Source organism: Pteropus alecto, unplaced genomic scaffold, assembly GCF_000325575.1.
Source record: "Pteropus alecto unplaced genomic scaffold, ASM32557v1 scaffold202, whole genome shotgun sequence".
In the NCBI taxonomy this organism is placed as follows: Eukaryota; Metazoa; Chordata; class Mammalia; order Chiroptera; family Pteropodidae; genus Pteropus; species Pteropus alecto.
The window spans coordinates 729,209-747,511 of NW_006432451.1; the positions used below are offsets into that span (position 1 = coordinate 729,209).

Here is an 18,303-nt window from a genome sequence, read left to right on the forward strand (position 1 = left end):
TGGCTTCGGGCCAGCCCCAGCCACCCTTCCCTCCTCATCCACCTATAGCCATGAAGAATGCCACATTCCAGATCACCCCCGATGTGATCAAAGAGAGTGAAAACATACAGCTGGGCCAGGACCTGAAGCTGTCATGCCATGTGGATGCAGTACCCCAGGAGAAGGTGACCTACCAGTGGTTCAAGAATGGCAAGCCAGCACGTATGTCCAAGAGGCTGCTGGTGACCCGAAATGACCCTGAGTTGCCCGCTGTCACAAGCAGCCTAGAGCTCATTGACCTGCACTTCAGCGACTACGGTACCTACCTGTGTGTGGCTTCCTTCCCAGGGGCACCTGTGCCTGACCTGAGCGTCGAGGTCAACATCTCCTCTGAGACAGGTGGGCAGCTGGAGGGGCAGTGGGGAGGTGTGAGGGAGCTGGAGAGGCTCACAGAGGGGAGGTCGGGCAACAGCTTGGGAAAGGGGAGCCAGAGTGGAGAGAATACTATTTGTTCATGCCACCCACATTTATTAAGCACCTATTATATGCCAGGTGCTGTGCTACGTGCTGAGGTAGAGTGGTGGGCAAAATAGGCTCTGCCCTCGTTGAACTATCGTTCTCAGATAGTTTCACAACTAAATATATCACTGCAAACTGTGATACATGAGAGTCAGGAAAGAGTTTCCTAGAATAGAATGTTTGGTCTGAGATCTGAGGGAAGGGCAGGATTTTACTAGGCAAAGGAGAGCAAGGGAGGGTGGAAGAGAAAGGCAGGCCAAGGAATCAGCATATGAAAATGTGCTGAGACAGGCAAGTGCTGGGCCATTTAGAAAACTGAGAGGAGAGTGTGGCTAGGAGAATAGAATGAGATGAGAGTGGAGAGGTCAGCAGGGGCCGGATTATGCAGGAGAGTGGGGTCTCTATTCCAGTAATAAGTAATAATGAAATAATCATGGCTAACATTTATTGAGCGTTTACTGTGTTATATTTATCTCAATTGCCTTCATGATTTACCTTATGGGATAGATAGATAGTTTAGTTTTTAGAGAGTTCAAAAAACGTACCAAAGGTAACACGACAATAAGTGGTGGAAAGGGGATTTGGCAGTCTGACCTCAGAGCCTGCTCTCAGCCACCCCTAAAAGATTTACACTTGGAGAATGACAGGAGTTTGGAGGGGATGACTCTGGAGAGGGTTTCTAGAATCTCATCCCCAGTCCCCAGCACCTTGCACTCAGGAGCTGGTTGACTTCAGCTAAGCCTCCTTAATTCTCCGGCCCTCAGCTTCTTCTCTGTGAGACATTGAACCAGATGGCCTTGGAGGATCCTTCCATCCTGACATCTGCACAGGGAGAGGCCAGGTGAAGCTGGAGGAGTCAGGAGAGGCTTCTGGAAGGAGACTAACCTGAGCTGGGCTTTAAGAGTGGGCCACGACTCCATAGATTCCACAGATCTATTTTGCCAATCACTGTGTGCCAGGCCCTGGATGAGGAGCCGGGAACCCAGCCACTAACGCCACAGACCCATCCTGAGAGCCCACTGCCGAGCCTGGCAGATACACCTGTTGGGCTAAAGCAGGAATTGGAAGGGCAAACCTTAGCTAGGCCACAGGAACTGAAGGCAGGCTCTGCAGAGCATCTTGCAGATATGAGAGAAGGAGTACCAGGCTGCCAAGGGATGCCAGGTACGGCTTCTCAGAGGAGCCATGCCCCATATGAGCATTTGCTAGGCAGGAAGACAAGCCCAGGAGAGAAGGGATGGGGAGCCCCTAATGGTGTATGACACTTAGCATGTCCAGGGAATATGTCCCTTACAAGGTGAGCATTTGCTAGGCAGGAGGACAAGCCCAGGAGAGAAGGATGGGGAGCCCCTAAGGTGTATAACACTTAGCATGTCCAGGGAATATGTCCCTTACAAGTGGATCTCACAGCTGGGACACAGGATGGGAGAGGGAAGATGAGGCTGTGGGGAGGCAGAGACTTTGCAGAGCCAAGGAGTTTGAGCTTTAACCTGAGGGCAGTACAGCTTCAAAGGAGGGAGACACCTTAACCTTTGGGGGCACAGAAGGTTTGGAAGCTGAGATATTTTAGAAACAAGGTAATCAACAGGACACATGGCCATTTTCTCCATTGGCTCATAAGCCTGATGACTAGGGCATGCAAGCTTTTTAAGGGCCTGTAGAAATGGCTTAGACCTGGAAAAATAAATCAGTTGGCTCCAAAATACAAAGAGAAACTGCAAAATTAAAGCCAATAAATGCATAAATGTTTATAGAGTATAAATTAAACTAACTAGACCTCAGCATGCCTTGTAGGGTTATTTGTAATTTATATTTAATGTAGGACATTTTAATTTGTTTGATGAGATGTGGGATGGGACCCATGGAAATCTTTGAAAGCACCCCCCCCACCCCCCGCCCCGTTTGGGCAATGTGTTGGGTTGAATTAGGTTTGGCTGTGAATAACAAAAACCCTAAATAAAAGTGGCTTAAACAAGCTAGCTGTGTATTTCTTCTTCATCTACAAGTGAGCAGTGCAGGCTGAAATAGCGGCTCTGCTCCACCACTTCCTCAGGCCCCAAGACTCTATCTTGTCTTACTGTTCTCCTATCCTTACCGTGTGCTACCTCATCCACAATGGCAGTTCCAGCTGCAGTCATCAACCTGCATTCCAGCCTGTAAGAAGGAGGAAAAGAGGGACATGGTCTCTTTCTTTAAAGACCCTTATTTCCTGTTACATTCCCATTGGCCAGAATTTAGTTACATGGCTACGGCTACCCATAAGGCAGGCTGGGAGATACAGTCTTTATTCTGGCTGCATGCCCTGCTAAAACTCAGATATTTTATTACTTTGGACGAAAGGGTAAGGATGCTGGGGGTACAGACTATCCATCTGTGGTAACAGTCCAGAAAGAGAAGATGGAGGCTTTAACTAGAGCAGGGCCAAAGGGCAGGAGAGAGGGGATGGAGGGAGGAAATATTTAGTAAAACTGTTTAAAAGGTGGAATCCCCAAAACATAGTAGTGTTGTGGTAAGGAGAAAGAAGGCCAGGAAGACTTCAGCTCTCTTTCTGAGCTGGAAGAGCCTGAAGTAGAGACCTAGGAGGTGGAGAGGATTTGAGGAGGTGAGTTCTGATCGGATATACTGAAAAATCTGTGAAACGTCTGGAATGGGAAAGGGAGGCTCGCACCAGGAGGCTGGAAGCAGAAGCCACAGAGCGGAGGCCCCGGGGGATGGGGAGGGGGGAGCTCTAACCCTGCTCCTACCCACCCCTCCACCCCCCTGCAGTGCCACCCACCATCAGTGTGCCCAAGGGCAGGGCTGTGGTGACCGTGCGTGAGGGTTCGCCCGCTGAGCTGCAGTGCGAGGTGCGGGGCAAGCCGCGGCCGCCGGTGCTCTGGTCCCGCGTGGACAAGGAGGCTGCGCTGCTGCCCTCGGGGCTACCCTTGGAAGAGACCCCGGACGGGAAGCTGCGGCTGGAGCGCGTGAACCGCGACATGAGCGGGACCTACCGCTGCCACACAGCTCGCTATAATGGCTTCAACGTGCGCCCGCGCGAGGCCCAGGTGCAACTGAACGTGCAGTGTGAGTCCCACCGTCTTACCCAGACTACCTCCCAAGTTGTCCCTCCTGTTCTCAACCAGGCCTGCCCCCTCTTCCCCCTTTCACCCACCCCAGTCCAACCAAACCCCTCTACCTGTTGCTGATATCTCTAAACACTCCTTGACATATTTTTACAAATAGGGAAACCGAGTCACAGAGCGGTTAAGTAACTTGTGTAAGTTCTCACAATTAAAAAAAGGGGCTGGGATTTGAACCTACTCCATCTAGCTCCAGGGATCAGACTCTAAATCCCGACGTTATGCTGCTTTTCATTATATAGGGGTAAGGGGGCCATTTGAGGCATGAGTAGAGGCCCAGTCTGGGAAGCATGGTTGGAAGAAATGGCCGGGAGGGGGTACTTAAGCTGCAGCTCGGGGAGATATGAGCGTGGCTACTGCATGAGCGTGTTGTGAATGTGTATTCGCCCTGAGGCCCTTCCGGGCTTAGGGCACGGGAGTAAGGGAGAGCGCATCGCCTCTTCCATTGGGGCTACTCTTCAGAATGCCCTTTGCCCCGCTGACCGCCGCCCCCGCCCCCAGTCCCGCCGGAGGTGGAGCCCAGCTCCCAGGATGTGCGCCAGGCTCTGGGCCGGCCGGTGCTCTTGCGCTGCTCCCTCCTCCGAGGCAGCCCCCAGCGCATCGCCTCTGCTCTGTGGCGCTTCAAAGGGCAGCTACTGCCTCCGCCGCCCAACGTCCCGGTCGCCGCCGAGGCCCTGGACCATTCCGAGCTACACCTCGACGCTGTCACCCGCGACAGCAGCGGCAGCTACGAGTGCAGCATCTCCAACGACGTGGGCTCGGCTACCTGCCTCTTCCAGGTCTCGGGTGAGCGTCCCACGGGTCCCGCCCCACCCAACCACGCCCACTTGGGCCCAAGCTCCACCCCAACTCCAGCCCTGCCCACGCCCCGCTGGACCCCGCCCCCTTTCTCCCGCCTATATCAGGTTTAGGCCCCTGCCTTTCTAAGCCTCACCCTTGCTAGGTCTAGATCCCGCCCATCCTACAAGGATTCACCTCCGACCTCCTCTTACAGCCCTGTCCACTCCACTAATGCTCATTTTAGGTCTAGGCCTTCTCCTTTTAAGGCTTGCCTATACCTGTCCTAAGCCCCGCCCGTTTTAGCTCAGCCCCCTTCCTTGGACTCTGACACGCCCCCCGCCTCCGCTTCAAGCTCCTCCTTCACCACGCCTAGGCTTTACCCAACTAGCACTGCAGAAACCAGGTCTCGACTCTTCCCTTTAAAGGCTCCTAGGCCCCGCCTACACAAGGCATAAGCTCCACCCCTTCCAACCTTGTCCAATCCCAGCTCTCCGCTTCAACCTGTTTCTGTAAAAGGCCCCGTGTCATCCCGGTCCACACCAGGTTTAAACCCGCCCACTCAAGCCCTGGGTACTGCCTCATCTCAGGCGTCATGTTTCAAGCCCCTCCTCCTTCATCCTTGGCCCCAGAGACTCCTCTTTCCAGACCGTAGTCCCAAAGTGGGGGGCCTGAGTTGTAGTTTAGGGGTGCAAAGACTCCCCTCAGTAGCGTCTCTGGAACCTCTTGGGTGGTGATGGGGCAGCCAGAGCACATTCCTAAGCCGTCTATCACCATAAAGGTTCAGGCCTCTCGGTGCCCAGAAATCCCTCTTAGCCCTATCTCCTCATGAAGTCATTCCTAGTGGGCTGTTTGGGGCTGCAGACGGGGAGTGAGTGGGTCAGGAAGGGGTGGAGGTCGTGATGAGGGGCGAGGGGAACAGACAGGGGTCGACGGGGTAGCCAACCCTTGTCTCTCTTTCCTCCATTGGGGAGAGCTGTTCCCTGTCAGACTGGTGACAGCACCCTGGGAAGAACCCCAGGCATGCCTGTCCCCGATTCCACCACACCCTCAGCTCTCCCAACAGCTCCTGACTGACTGGGTACCCTTTTAGCTCTTGTTTGGATCCCCTCACTCAACAGCAGGGGCCTAGCACCACAGGTCACTGGCCGCTTCCCCAGCCCTACCAACCAGAGGCCCCTGTGACATTTCCCACCTCCTTCCCCTCTCCCCTGTTTTCCCTCGCTTTCCCTGTCTCCCCACCTTTTTGCCTCACTCTATCCCTGTCCTTTCTCTTCTCTTGTCCTCTCTCTTCTCTTCTACCTTAATCCTTCCTTGACCCTTCTTCCTGTCTTTTGCCCAATCTTCTTTCCCTGTGTTTTCTGTAACATCCTGTTTCTGTCTTCCCAAATTTCTCTTTGCTCTCTTTTCTTTGGCCTTTCCACTCCATTCTCACCGACACCACCCCTTGGAATTCCCAATCGTCCTTTTCTCCATCTCCCACCTTCCCTCTTACTTCACCTGGCTTCTCCCCAATCTCCTCCCGCATCTCCTCTCCTTACAATATTCCCTTCTCTTTATCTCTCCCATCCCTTCTCTTTGTTCTACCCCATCCTGTCTCCTCCCACATCTTCTCTCTCTGTGTCTCTCCCCATTCCCCACCCTCCATGGCCCCATGCACCCCTCCCCGCCCTCTCAGCCAAAGCCTACAGCCCGGAGTTTTACTTCGACACCCCCAACCCCACCCGCAGCCACAAGCTGTCCAAGAACTACTCCTACGTGCTGCAGTGGACCCAGAGGGATCCTGACGCTGTTGACCCTGTGCTCAACTACAGACTCAGTGTCCGCCAGGTGGGCCAAGGGGGATGGGGCTCAGATGCTGGCTGACCCTGGAAGTGCTCATTGAGCCAGGGGAGGGGGTTGGAGATGGGGATGGGACACACTGATGCTTCTTAAAGACATCTCTTCAGTGCCAGAGAGGAAGTATTCTGGACACAGCAGCAGGAGCTGGAGGGTGATAGGGGTCTGACCCTTCTGGATCCAGGCTCTGGGCACAGACTTGAGAATTGCTCACGGGTCAGTGGAGGTGGAGAGGAGCAGAGCCAGCTCCGCTTATGAAACACAGAATCTACTCTTATGTCAGAAGCTTAAGGCAGAAACTTAAGGCATGAGCTTAAGACTCACCCACAAAGTTTCTAGAATGCGAGGCCAGAGCCACTATGCTGGTCTCATGTCCTGTCTAATTCCATGTGGTTCTGCCCAGGCCAGGGGGCAGTTAGGCAAAGGGTAAGAGTGTGACTCTGGGGCAGTCTACCTGAGCTGGAATCTATCTTTCTATGAGCTTGGGCAAGCTACATCATTTTGGCCTCAGTCTCTTCATCTATAGAATGGGGGTAAAGTTATGATATTCTACCTCATGGGATCATTATTTTAAGGATTAAATGAGTTACTAGTTGCGAAGCTTTTAGAACAGTGCCTAGTATATATTAAGTGTTCAATATGTATTGCTATCTCTTATTATTAAGACATCCCTCGGACGTAGGCATGGAGCAGGTGATTGCTCTATCCCACAGATGAGGAAACTGAGGGCCTGGCTTCCTAGTCCTTTGCTTTTTCTGCTCCTCGATGCTGACCCCCAAAGTCATATCGGGGCCTGGGCTGGTGCTCTAGTGGGGGGCGTGGCCTGCAAAGCATCTGGGGACTCCCTGTATCTACAGTTGAATCAGCACAATGCCATGGTGAAAGCTATCCCAGTGCGGCGTGTGGAGAAGGGACAGCTGCTGGAGTACATCCTGACTGACCTCCGTGTGCCCCACAGCTACGAGATCCGCCTCACGCCCTACACCACCTTTGGGGCTGGTGACATGGCCTCCCGCATCATCCACTATACAGAACGTAGGTGGTGGTGGTGGTGGGAAGAGTGTGCCCTTCTTATGCCCAGGGAACCCCCTTCACCCACCACACACAGTTCCTGAGCTTGGGGCTCCCACTGTGTGGTGTCGCTGCAGGCCAGGCCCCTCTAGCCCCCAGTCCTGGCTCTGAGGACCCTGTACCCTAGTTCTAACCTTCGGCACCCTCTGCATAGCCCCACTTGATTCTGACTTGGTTTTCCTGCTTGCTTTCTCAGCCATCAACTCTCCCAGTCTATCAGGTGAGATACCCCCACCCAAATCTCTTCCCCTTAGGGACACGAAGACTCCCCTGGTGGGAAGAAGGGATCCGAAAAGATACTCAGAGAAAAATGGGGTGAGGCCAGCAGCTGGAAGGAGAAGCAGAAGGGAGCAGGGCTAGGCATGGAGATGTTTGCATCTAGGATTTATTCTGGGGCTTAAAGGTGGGGACAGGGGTAGAGTTGGAGGATGTCTCTAACTCAGGGCCTTTCATCTTCACTCAGCATCACTCAGCATCACTCACTATCTCCAAAAGGAAGGCCAGACCAATTCATATGCCCTGTTCCCTGGGGCAGGAGTCCTTAATCTGAGACCCATGGACCCCCAAAGAATCTGTGTGTAGAATTCAGGGAGTCTGAATCTGGAATCTGCAAGGGCATACACTTACTTCTTTATTTTCCCTGACTTCTAGCAGAAATGTAACATCTTCAGTGATGAATGTAGGCAACCAAGCACAGTAGTATAATTAGTACTTGTGACTTTGTCATCAGAAATCTGATGTTTTCACATCACCTTAAAGTTGTTGCAGCTATCTCTAAATGTCATTTACATTCATTAGTATTTCAAAACTACTGCAGTTATTAGACCTAACACTAGATCTTGTGATTTAATTAGATAATAAAGAAGCCCACAAATTTGTTTAAAAATATTTGACAACTCTATTTCAGTATAATTGATTTCCTCTGTAATCCTTTATATTTCATTTTATGCATCTAAAACCATTATTCTGAGATGGGGTTCTTAGACTTCACTAGATGCCAGAAGGAGCTGTGGTGGCACAAAAAAGGCTAAGAAGTCCTGTTCTGGGAACACGTTAATCAAGAACCCTGTAGCCTGGTTTCTCAAGCCCTGGAATCCTAGGCCTACTGCCCAGATGCTTGGGAGCTGCCTCAGGGGTGGCCAGGGAGAGCAAAGCTGGACCAGAGGGCCTGAGAAGACTGACCTTTTTGTCTCATCCCCATCCCCCACCCCAATGCAGACAACACCTGCCACTTTGAGGATGAGAAGATCTGTGGCTACACCCAGGACCTGACAGACAACTTTGACTGGACACGGCAGAACGCCCTCACCCAGAACCCCAAGCGTTCTCCCAACACCGGTCCCCCCACTGACATCAGCGGCACCCCTGAGGGTGAGAACTTGGCCTGCTTCTAGGAATGGAGGACTGCTTCAGGGTTCTAGCCTTGGGGAGCCCCAGTCTAATGGAGAAACACAGTCCCCTCCTCAAGGAGCCTCAGTCTGAGGGGGAGACACAGAGAATCAGGAAGAAGAAGAAATTCAGTAGAGCTAAGAACTGATGAAGGCTGGCCTGGACTCCCGTGCTGTGAGGCAGGGAGGATGAGGTGGGAGGGAGTGAGGCATCTGGGATTCAGGCAGTTGAGACTAAGGCAGAGAAGGAATCAGGTGGAAGGAGACCTGGGTGGGTTGAGGAGGAGGCTGTTGGCGCATCTCCCACTCCCCCACAGGCTACTACATGTTCATTGAGACATCAAGGCCACGGGAGCTGGGGGACCGTGCACGGTTGGTGAGTCCCCTGTACAATGCCAGCGCCAAATTCTACTGTGTCTCCTTCTTCTACCACATGTATGGGAAGCACATTGGTGAGTCAGGGGACCAGGTAGTCTGCCCTAGTGTATTTGGGGGAGGGGAGGGGAGAGGTGGTTCACAGGAGGCCAGGGACCAGCTAAGAGGTTGCATGAATGGAGTGCCTGCTAGGTGTCAGGTGACATCCTGGGTGCTCTGCATCTGTAGTCTCATTATCCCTCACAACCGCCAGGTGAGGGAGGTGTTACCATATAAATCAGAGAGGTTAAGCATCTGCCCAAGACCACACAGCAACCCAAGTCTGACTGACTCCCTCAAAACCCTGAACAAGGGTTGGAAGGGTTCTGCTTTGTGAGCGGTGGGAGGAAATTCTGCTTCCTAAGTGTGGGCACGAACTTAAGGAATGCCTTTTAGAAAGAGTTGGCACTGGTAGGAATGTCACATTAATCAGTGAACTCATCAGTGCAGCTATCACTTCCAGAGCTCCTGCTCTGTGCCATGCATCAGGTGCTGCAGTAAAAGGGGTGGACAAGTTTGCCATCCTCTTGGCACCTGCAGTCAAGTTGGAGAGACAGACAGAGATAGACATGAAACAACTAATTGCACCAGATAGGATTTAGTGGCCACTGTGACACATGCCTGCAGCAGAAGGATAGGGGCCAAGACAGCTGGAGTAGGTGGGGTGGGTGACCAGCCCTTTTGTTGCCATTTGGCTTCCCCAGCTGGAGTAACTAATGCAAACCAATTCTGCTTTGCCCCACCTTTTCCCACTTTTAACGCTAAAAACCCCACATCCCAGGAAAACTGGGACAGTTGGTCACTTTATCCCCAGCTTGGGAGGGACACAGGACCCAGCTGCCAAGAGGAGCACACTGGGTCCAGTAGGGCCCCGGGAAATCAGACCTTATGAGCTGGGATGCCGGCGTACCTGGGAGCAGTCTGGGGTCCAGAGCTTTCTCAGTGTTCCCCAGGCAGTGGAACAAACAAGTCAGTGAAAGCTTTCCAGGGGCAGATTTGATTCTTACCTGAGGAAGACCCAGTAAGCATCAGAAATACCCAGCCAAAGAGTGGGCTTTACTGTCCCTGGACAGGAGGTCTGTCCAGAAAGTATGCTGTGGAGGTGACCCCTGTCCAGATCATGCTACTCCCTTACTCTGTCCCCTTCCATCATCATCTTCTCCAGGCCTCCTATGCCTGATCTGCACTCTACCTGCTTCTCTGGCCTCATTTTCTGCTGCTCTCCCTGCCTTAGAGGCCTTTGCTCATGATGTTTCCCTGGCCTGGAACATTCTCTCGCTCCCCTCATTCACGTCTTCCCAGAGAGAGCCCTGACAGCCCCATCTGAAATAACTCTCTATTCCCTTCTCTGCATTATTTTCTTTATAATGCTTACTACCAATCGAGCATAAGCTCCAGGAGGGCAGGGTTCTTTGTCTTATTCACTAATGTATCTCTAGTGCCCAGAACAGTGCCTGGCACATAGCGGTGCTCAATTAGTTGAATGAATGAATGAATGAATGAATGACAGGGAGGTCTGGATTTGATGCACCCTGAAGTAACTTTTAACCTTGAGATTCTATGAAAGTCCTGATGACAGTTGTGAAAAGTTCTTCATTCACCATTTAATTATCGAGAACCGAGAGCAACTTGATGCAGACTTTCCCTTGAGGAGTCAAACAGGGAGAAGATATGGATCCCAATAACGGCCACGCCCCTGAGCAGAGAGTGGGCTGGGCCTGGAGAGCTGCAGTTTAAGGACTCAGAATTACCAGAACATACAGAGGATTTCTAGGTTAAGCCTAGGAAGACTTCTTGGAGAAGGTGATGTTTCAGAGAGGCCTTGAAGCACAGGAAGGATTTAGTCAGGGAAATGTGGTAGGGAAGGGCATCTCAAGCAGTGGGAACAGCCTGAGTAAAAGCCCAGAGGCTGGAAAACTGGAGTACATCTAGGCTCCAGCATGTGGTTCCATTTGGCTTTGGCGGAGGTAAGGAAGATAAAGAAGAATGCAGGCCTCTAAGGCAGGATGGGAGGATGAAGGTCTTGGGCCTTGGCTGACCCCTGTGAGAGGTTGTCAGGAAGCTCCTGAGCAGGGGAGATCTTGGAGCTAAAGGGGTGCTCAGGGAAGAGAGCAGAGATTCAGTTTTTGTTTGAGCAGTGAAAAAGTGGGCTTCTCCCATTAGGGTCCTTGGGGCACGTGGTATGGGAGGAAGAAAAGGTATGGGGATTGAAGTTGGACCCCAAGGGGATAGGGACAGGGAAGGTCTGCAGGAGGGGGAAGAGAAAGAGGTTTCTTTGGGGCTGGTGGAGAGCCTGGAAGGCATTGAATCTTGGGCCTTACCAAAGCCAGTGTGGCACCTCCTGGCCCACTGGGTGTGGGTTGCAGCCTTCTCATGGCCCCATCTGCTGATAAGGGCCCCCCACCCAGGTCTGGGTCTGCTGCTGGAGAAGAGGTTATTTCTTGCTGTCCTGGTTCCTCCTCTCCCCTCCCTTTTCACCCTACCTGGCAGTTCTGGGCACCAGCTGTCCCCAGAACTTGTGTTTTTCCTCCTCTTCTTGGTCCAAGCCAACTCTTTTCATCTCAAGCAGGTAACATGTGGTGGCTCTCCCCGTCAGGGGGGTCTGTCTATCTGGTGTCACAGATGGTATGGCTTTGTCTGTAGGAAGTGCCATGGAAATGTCAGCCACCAGGCTCCATCTAAATTGATTCTTCTTCCCTCTGAGCCAGGTGTTTTATGTCACTGGGGGCTTAAGGAAGGCTGGAAGAACTGGGGAAGGGGCACAACATTGCCTGGGTGCTCTTAGTTAAGCCATGACCCCCTCCCTCTCTTCCAATGCCCCTCAGTCCCTCCAGAACTCCAGGCTCTGTGGCTGTGGGCAGATGGGCTCAGCACTCACAGACTAATGCCTCCAAAATTTCACTTTCACTATTTTTACCATGGCTATGTCACACCTCTACTAATATCTTTCTTTAAATCAGCTCATTCTTCTTTTCTTAGCTTCATCCTAAGCATCAATATTAGATAAATCATGGGTTTGAAGGACTAGCTTTATTCACCTCTTTTAAAACATATATCTAAATATTTAAAAAATTTTAAGTCTGTTCCTGAACCTCCAGAAATCATCCCACGTATCTTGTACTGGCAGGACTATGTGTTGAGGGTTTTGGAATCCTGCTGTGTGCTCAGACATAGGCCCTACCACCCTAGGACAACTTCTCTGTCTAGATGAGGGAGGGTGGGGTGTGTGTGTGTGTGTGTGTGTGTGTGTGTGCGCGCGCGCGCGCGCGTTTGTGTGTGTGTTTGGAGGGCGGGGGATTCACCGATTAAGAAGGAAGGGAAGAAATGATAGAAAAGTTGCAAATTGTCCTGATGAAGTACAGCCCTGCTGCTGTCTGTCTCTTTCCCATGTTGCACTCCACCCTTCTCCCCAACCCCTACCCTGGGAAAATGGGACATTGAACCAGTCTGTGATGGGAGAAGGTCCCATCCAACAGGGACAGCGCTGTGGGCAGTGGCGAAAGAGAAGGGCTTGGTGAATCAGGAAGGGTAAGTGTGCCCTCGACTAGACATCACTGCCCCACTCTCCTCATACCTACCACAGGATCCCTCAACCTCCTGGTGCGGTCCCGGAACAAAGGGGCTCTGGACACGCATGCCTGGTCCCTCAGTGGCAATAAGGGCAACGTGTGGCAGCAGGCACATGTGCCCATCAACCCCAATGGGCCCTTCCAGGTGAGTCTGCCAGGCCCAGAGGCCCCTCACAGGCTCTCCCAGCTCTTAGGTGGTTGCTCTGGCCAGGAAGTACTTGGGAAGGCTCAATGCTTGTTCCTGAGAGCCGAGGATGGAAGCGGGCAGGGTGTGGGATGGGGGAGCTCCCAGGTGCACTGAGGGGTGGAGTCTGTCTGGCAGAACCACCCCAAAGCCTGCTCCCTGCTTTCTGATGCCACTCCAGATTATTTTTGAGGGGGTTCGAGGCTCAGGCTACCTGGGGGATATTGCCATAGACGATGTCACACTGAAGAAGGGAGAATGTCCCCGGAAGCAGATGGATCCCAATAAAGGTGAAGACGGGAATGGGGTGGGGGCGCAAATCTATGGGGGTTATTTGGGTGGGCACCTGTGTTAGGGTAAGGAGAGTGTTTGTGTCTGAATTGGGTACAGAGTGGCTGGCTGACAGGCTATGTGTGTCGGTGACTGTGGACACGGGCCCCAGCCCAGCTCAGGCTATGGGGCATATATAGGACAATAAGAAGACCAGACCCTGCCTCTATGAGCTTGCCGAGCTGTTAATGTACCAGAGTGCCTCCTGTGCCTGTGTCTGGGTAATGTCTCTGGGTGTGTGGATCCAGATGTGAATGTGTTTTCACCCCTGGGGCCGGGTGTTTGCAGTAATAATAGCTCATGATGAATGAGCTCATCATGGATACACAGGTTTTTGTACTAAGCAAAATACAAAAACCTGTATATCCAACTGTATATCCAGCTCATTCGACCCTCACAGCAGTGCTCTGGGGTAGCTCTTACTACTCGACTCATTTTACAGAGGCGGAAACTGAGACCCACTGAGGTTGAATGAATTGCTCTGTGACTTAGTGAGCCACAGAGCCAGGATTTGGACCCCAGCAGGCTGAGTCACCTCCACACCACATCACCTCACATCTGATGAGTGTGTCTGTTCACCTTCAGGCCCCCAGAGAGAGAGGCAGAGTACGAGCCCTCCCTTGGCTTGCCTGCTTGCCCTCTACTCCCTGGCCCTGCTTAGCTGACCGGAGCGCTGGTCTGTCTCTCCTCTCTCTCCATTGCAGTGGTGGTGATGCCTGGCAGTGGAGTCCCTTGCCAGCCCTGCCCACGGCTCTGGGGGCCCATGGCCATCTTCCTCTTGGCATTGCAGAGATGATGAAAGCTGCGTGGCCCCCCACCCCGCCCCTGGCACACCAAAGTGTCCGCATCGTACCAAAGACAGACCCCCGCCAGCCGGGGTGCCCGGGGCAGGGCCGGCCCACCGGGGAGAGGGGCCTGTGTTGGCTGCGAGGATGAGCCGAGAACAAGGACAGAGGCCCGGCGCTGAGGCCCTATAGATAGTCGTTCGACACACGCACACACTCACACACCCACACTCACACACACACACACACAGATATATTAAAGCACAAATTTCTATTCGACCTGCCAGCACCTTCTTTACTGCAGAGACGGGGACTCACCTGAATGGCGTCTGCCACCGCAGGAACCTCGTTACCATGTAGGCCTTGTCCTGGCTGCACCTGTGGCGTGTTCCTGCCCTTCCTCCGTCCCTAACTTAAGGCTGAGCTCCAGCCCTGTGGCTTTACCAGAAGGGGAGGAGACAAGAGACCCTGCTCTTAGCTGGACTCTGGGACTCCCTGGGATGTGGGAGACCAGAGTCAGAGCGGGCCAGGCGGGACTTTGTGACTCTATGAATGTTCCTATTCAGGGACAAGGAAGGTGAGGCACCTGCTGCTCGCAACTGTTTCCAGGGCAAGGGCCAAAAGGTGGAGACCTCAGGTCACCCAGAATCCTTGACTTGTTCCTGGGATGTCATATTCCCCCATCACCATGCCCCCTTTGAAGGGACCCAGGATGGGGTCTTGAGCCTGGGCAGTCTGAAGATTGACACCTTCTGCTCCCACCCCCACCCCCTCCTCCTCAAGTGACTGGATTCCTGAGAGCACAGTCTCCACCCTAGTCAGTTGGCCTAACCTTAGCCCCTAGCTGCATCTCCAAAGAGCCAGGGGAGTGGTGGCTAGGCCATTTTCTGGAGTGAGGACTGACTCTGATGGGCAGAGGAGAAGTCCTGCTTTCTCAGTTTTGTGTCCCCATACAAGACACTGAACTTACGTGTAGAGTAGAGCCTCTGTTTCTTACATACTTGGCATGAGGGGGTGCCCTGGATGGGAGGGTGTGTGTAGAGGAGCTGCCCCTGCCCTCCTCCACTGCAATGCACTGTCTAGGTGGCTGTTCCCTTCTCACCCAGGATCAGTGAAGGAGGAGGGGTTTGTAGAGCTGGGGTTGGGGGTGGGGCAGTTGCTGGTCATCCTGTTCCCTGGGAGCTGAGCTCATGTCCCCAGCTGTGAAAGGGCTCCCTGTCATTGGGTCCTGGATTGGGATCCTGAGATGGGCACGATAGAATCTACACCTCTCCACCTCGACATCCCCCTTGAGCCCTTACCCATCTGTCCATGGAGAGAAGAGGCCTGGCCCCTTCCAGGATGAGTCTTCATGCATATGTGCATGTGGCCGTGTGTCTGTGTGTGTATGCGTGTGTGTGGGCCCATTTGTGTCTATATAGCACTGGATACATCCTTGGGCAGGAATGTGTGCAAATATGGATCTACATGTGCAGTGATGCATGTCTGTCTGTGAGGCTGGGTCCGTACCCCATCTCAGTGAATGCCTGTGTATGTCAGCGTGCATGTCCATCTTTATGAGTGACAAGAATGCCTGTGGGGTGCTGGCCAAATAAACCACTTCTAGCCCTATTCTATAGTCTCAAGCTGCCTGCCACTGCCTGAATTTCTACCTATCATCCTCAACGGATGACAAAGAGCTTACAGATGACCCTACTTTCTAGAATGCAAGAACCTTTGGAGCGGGGTGTCACAGGGCTCCTCCTGGAACATTTGGTGGGGACAGCTGCAAAGAAGAGGCAGCACTGCAATGCCAGGAAGCAGACAAGGAACAAAGGCTAATGCTGCCCATCTCACTGCTCTGCCGGCCTGTGTTACCATCATCACCAACAGCTGCTGGGTGGCTGGGCCAAGGCTGGAGCAGGGCCTACTGATACCCAACCAATCTGGCTGCCTCCCTGGACCAGCCAAGGCCTCTGTCCTAAATGTGTGGCTGCAGGTTCCCAGAACATGCTTCTATCGTGCCTGCTGGGTGTTGTTCCTTAATCGTCCCATCTGTGCAGGGGCTGTTGCCCTAACTAGACTGTGAGCTCCTCCTCTGAGCCTTCCAACCCTCTCCCACCACATCCCAACCTCAGGCCCAGCACAAGTGGGCCCATTCTGGAATTCACTCAGCAGGCTTTGCCCAGTGGAATGGAATATATAAATCAGTGCTTTCCATCCCTGGCTGTAGGATAGAACCACCAGAGGGTCTTTAAGAAAGCACTGATGCTTGGTTCCCATCTCAGAGGTTCTGATTTAATTGGACTGGAATGTGGCCTGGCATCAGAAATGTTTAAAAGTTCCTCAGGAGAAGTCAGAGTGAGAACCACTGGCCTATCACCTGCTGGGTGCTTTCTCCGTGGCCTCTCTGTAGTGGGGGCTGGAGACCCAGAGATAAATAGCCCTAAGCATTTTCTCCTTGGGCTCCGTGGCACCCTAGGCCTACTCCCCTCAGATGGCCTTTGAATACTTTGTCTCCTGTCCTGGCTGCTCCATGATGGGGACTTCGCCTCCCCTAGTCACCTCCATATCTGTAGAGTCTGATGCAGAAAAGATGCTCAGCATATGTCAGCTGAGCTGAACTGCACATGTAAGGCCCGAGTTTCTGTCCTGGAGAGAGGGGACACGGACAGAGAATGCAAGGTGAGGAAGTGACAGAGAACAGGGAAGTTGCAATGGGTCAGGGGCAGCCCTGACTTGAGGGTGGCTAGACCTGGGCTAACACAGTGTGCTGACTGAGATGCTGAGGTCCCCAGTCTTCATGCACAGATGGGTGAGGTTGGTGTGTTTATCTGTGTGTGCCAGCAGGCCTGCAGGGGATGTGGGTGTCAGTGTGTGCTAGCACTAACAGTGTGTGATGTGAGCACCTCGGGTGTGCCAGTCTGCGTGTGTTTGTGTTACATCAGGGGGTCTGTAAGAAATGAGTGTCTTTGTGTGTCCCTGGGTAGCTTGTGGGTGTATTTGTATGTCTGTGTGTGCCTGTAAGTCAGCACCTCTGTATCAGTGTTGCCTGTGCTGTGTGTGTCTTGGTGTGCCAGTGGATGTCAGCGTCTGTGGGATGGTAGGTGGCCCATGAAGACCCCCAGCCCAGGGGAGACCAGGCTGGCTGGATCCAGTGCATCTCTCCAATGGCAGTCTTACCCTCTGGATCAGGGTGGCTGAGGCATTTTGAGGCCTTAAAATTGGGAGTCCAGAGTCAGCTCTCAGGGTGTTAGGGCCTCTTTACTTTATCCCCTCCAAGTTGATGTTTGAGGGAGAAAGAGACTCCTGGAGCCACATGTCATACAGATAGGAGAGGGAGTGTCTCCTGACTCTGGGACGATAAGACAGCCACCTGGGGTGTTAAGCTAAGCCTGAAGACTGAATTCCCTCTTCCTGAGACCCTCCTCTCACCTTTGCCCAATGTGGGACAGCTCTGACACCTCTTTTCCATTCATTTCCCTTTCTCCCTGTGCTCGGTGAGAGCCCCTGGCTCAGGTGGTCAGTACCGAGATTGGCCTCAGAGGTCAGTACTCCTTATGGTGAAAATGAGGAGGGTGAACCCCAGAGATGGGAAGGGACTGTCCCCAAGTCACATAACCAGTTAAGGTGGAATCAGCCTTGGAACCCAGGCACTAAAGCCCCGGGGGTGTCACACTGCTGGCCACTGCCCCTGGGCTCTCCTGCCAGGCAGCAGTGAGGAGACTGGTCAGACTGCCCTGTCTCCAGGTGCTGGTATAGATGTTATAGTTGTTACTGGGCCTGGACTGGGAGAGGTACCCCTGCCCCAAATCTGGCCTCTCATCCCAGACCATAGCCCCCCGACCCCCGCTGCCCCCCGCCCTGCCCTAGGTCAGGCCTAGGTGCCACATGGAGGCTGCCTTCCTTCTGCCCACACTGGCTGTAGCTGCTGCCCCTCCCCCAGGCTCTCAGAGAGAAGGGACTCTGTTTCCCTTCCCCTCCCCTCTGTCTTCACACAAGCCTGGGCTGGGAACAAAGGTCAGTGTGTCCTAGTGTCCCCATCCTGTTGACTTCCCCCTAAGAATTAGGAAGGCTGGGGGAACAGGGGCAAATCTGTGTTTTCTTTTCCCTGGACAGCTCAAAGAGGTTGGGGAGTATTTCCAGGATCTGTCCCCAGGAATAGTGGGGAGTCCCTATAGGGCCACTGGTTGAGGTTCTAGGTTCTGGGGAGCCTTTCCTACTTCCAAAGGCAGGATAGCATCCCTCTCTCTGTTAAGTCAGTTCTGTGTGTGTGTCTGAGGGTGTGTGTGTGTGTGTGTGTGTGTGTGTGTGTGTGTGTGCGCGCACGCTGGGGCAGAAGGACCACTC

At 53.1% G+C, this 18,303-nt stretch overlaps 1 protein-coding gene across 1 annotated transcript in view; it reads left to right on the forward strand.

Annotated features, from left to right (window-relative positions):
- Positions 1–14,253, forward strand: part of MDGA1 (MAM domain containing glycosylphosphatidylinositol anchor 1) — a 53,357-nt gene extending 39,104 nt beyond the window's left edge. The window contains exons 7-17 of the mRNA XM_006907303.3: positions 49–378; positions 3,265–3,561; positions 4,119–4,403; positions 6,073–6,224; positions 7,091–7,268; positions 7,501–7,524; positions 8,523–8,675; positions 9,010–9,144; positions 12,690–12,820; positions 13,041–13,149; positions 13,894–14,253. Of these exons, the coding sequence (XP_006907365.1) occupies positions 49–378; positions 3,265–3,561; positions 4,119–4,403; positions 6,073–6,224; positions 7,091–7,268; positions 7,501–7,524; positions 8,523–8,675; positions 9,010–9,144; positions 12,690–12,820; positions 13,041–13,149; positions 13,894–13,985 (1,886 nt within the window). The 3' untranslated portion in view covers positions 13,986–14,253. The remainder of the gene's footprint in view (positions 1–48; positions 379–3,264; positions 3,562–4,118; positions 4,404–6,072; positions 6,225–7,090; positions 7,269–7,500; positions 7,525–8,522; positions 8,676–9,009; positions 9,145–12,689; positions 12,821–13,040; positions 13,150–13,893) is intronic.
- The last annotated feature ends 4,050 nt before the right edge of the window (positions 14,254–18,303 follow it).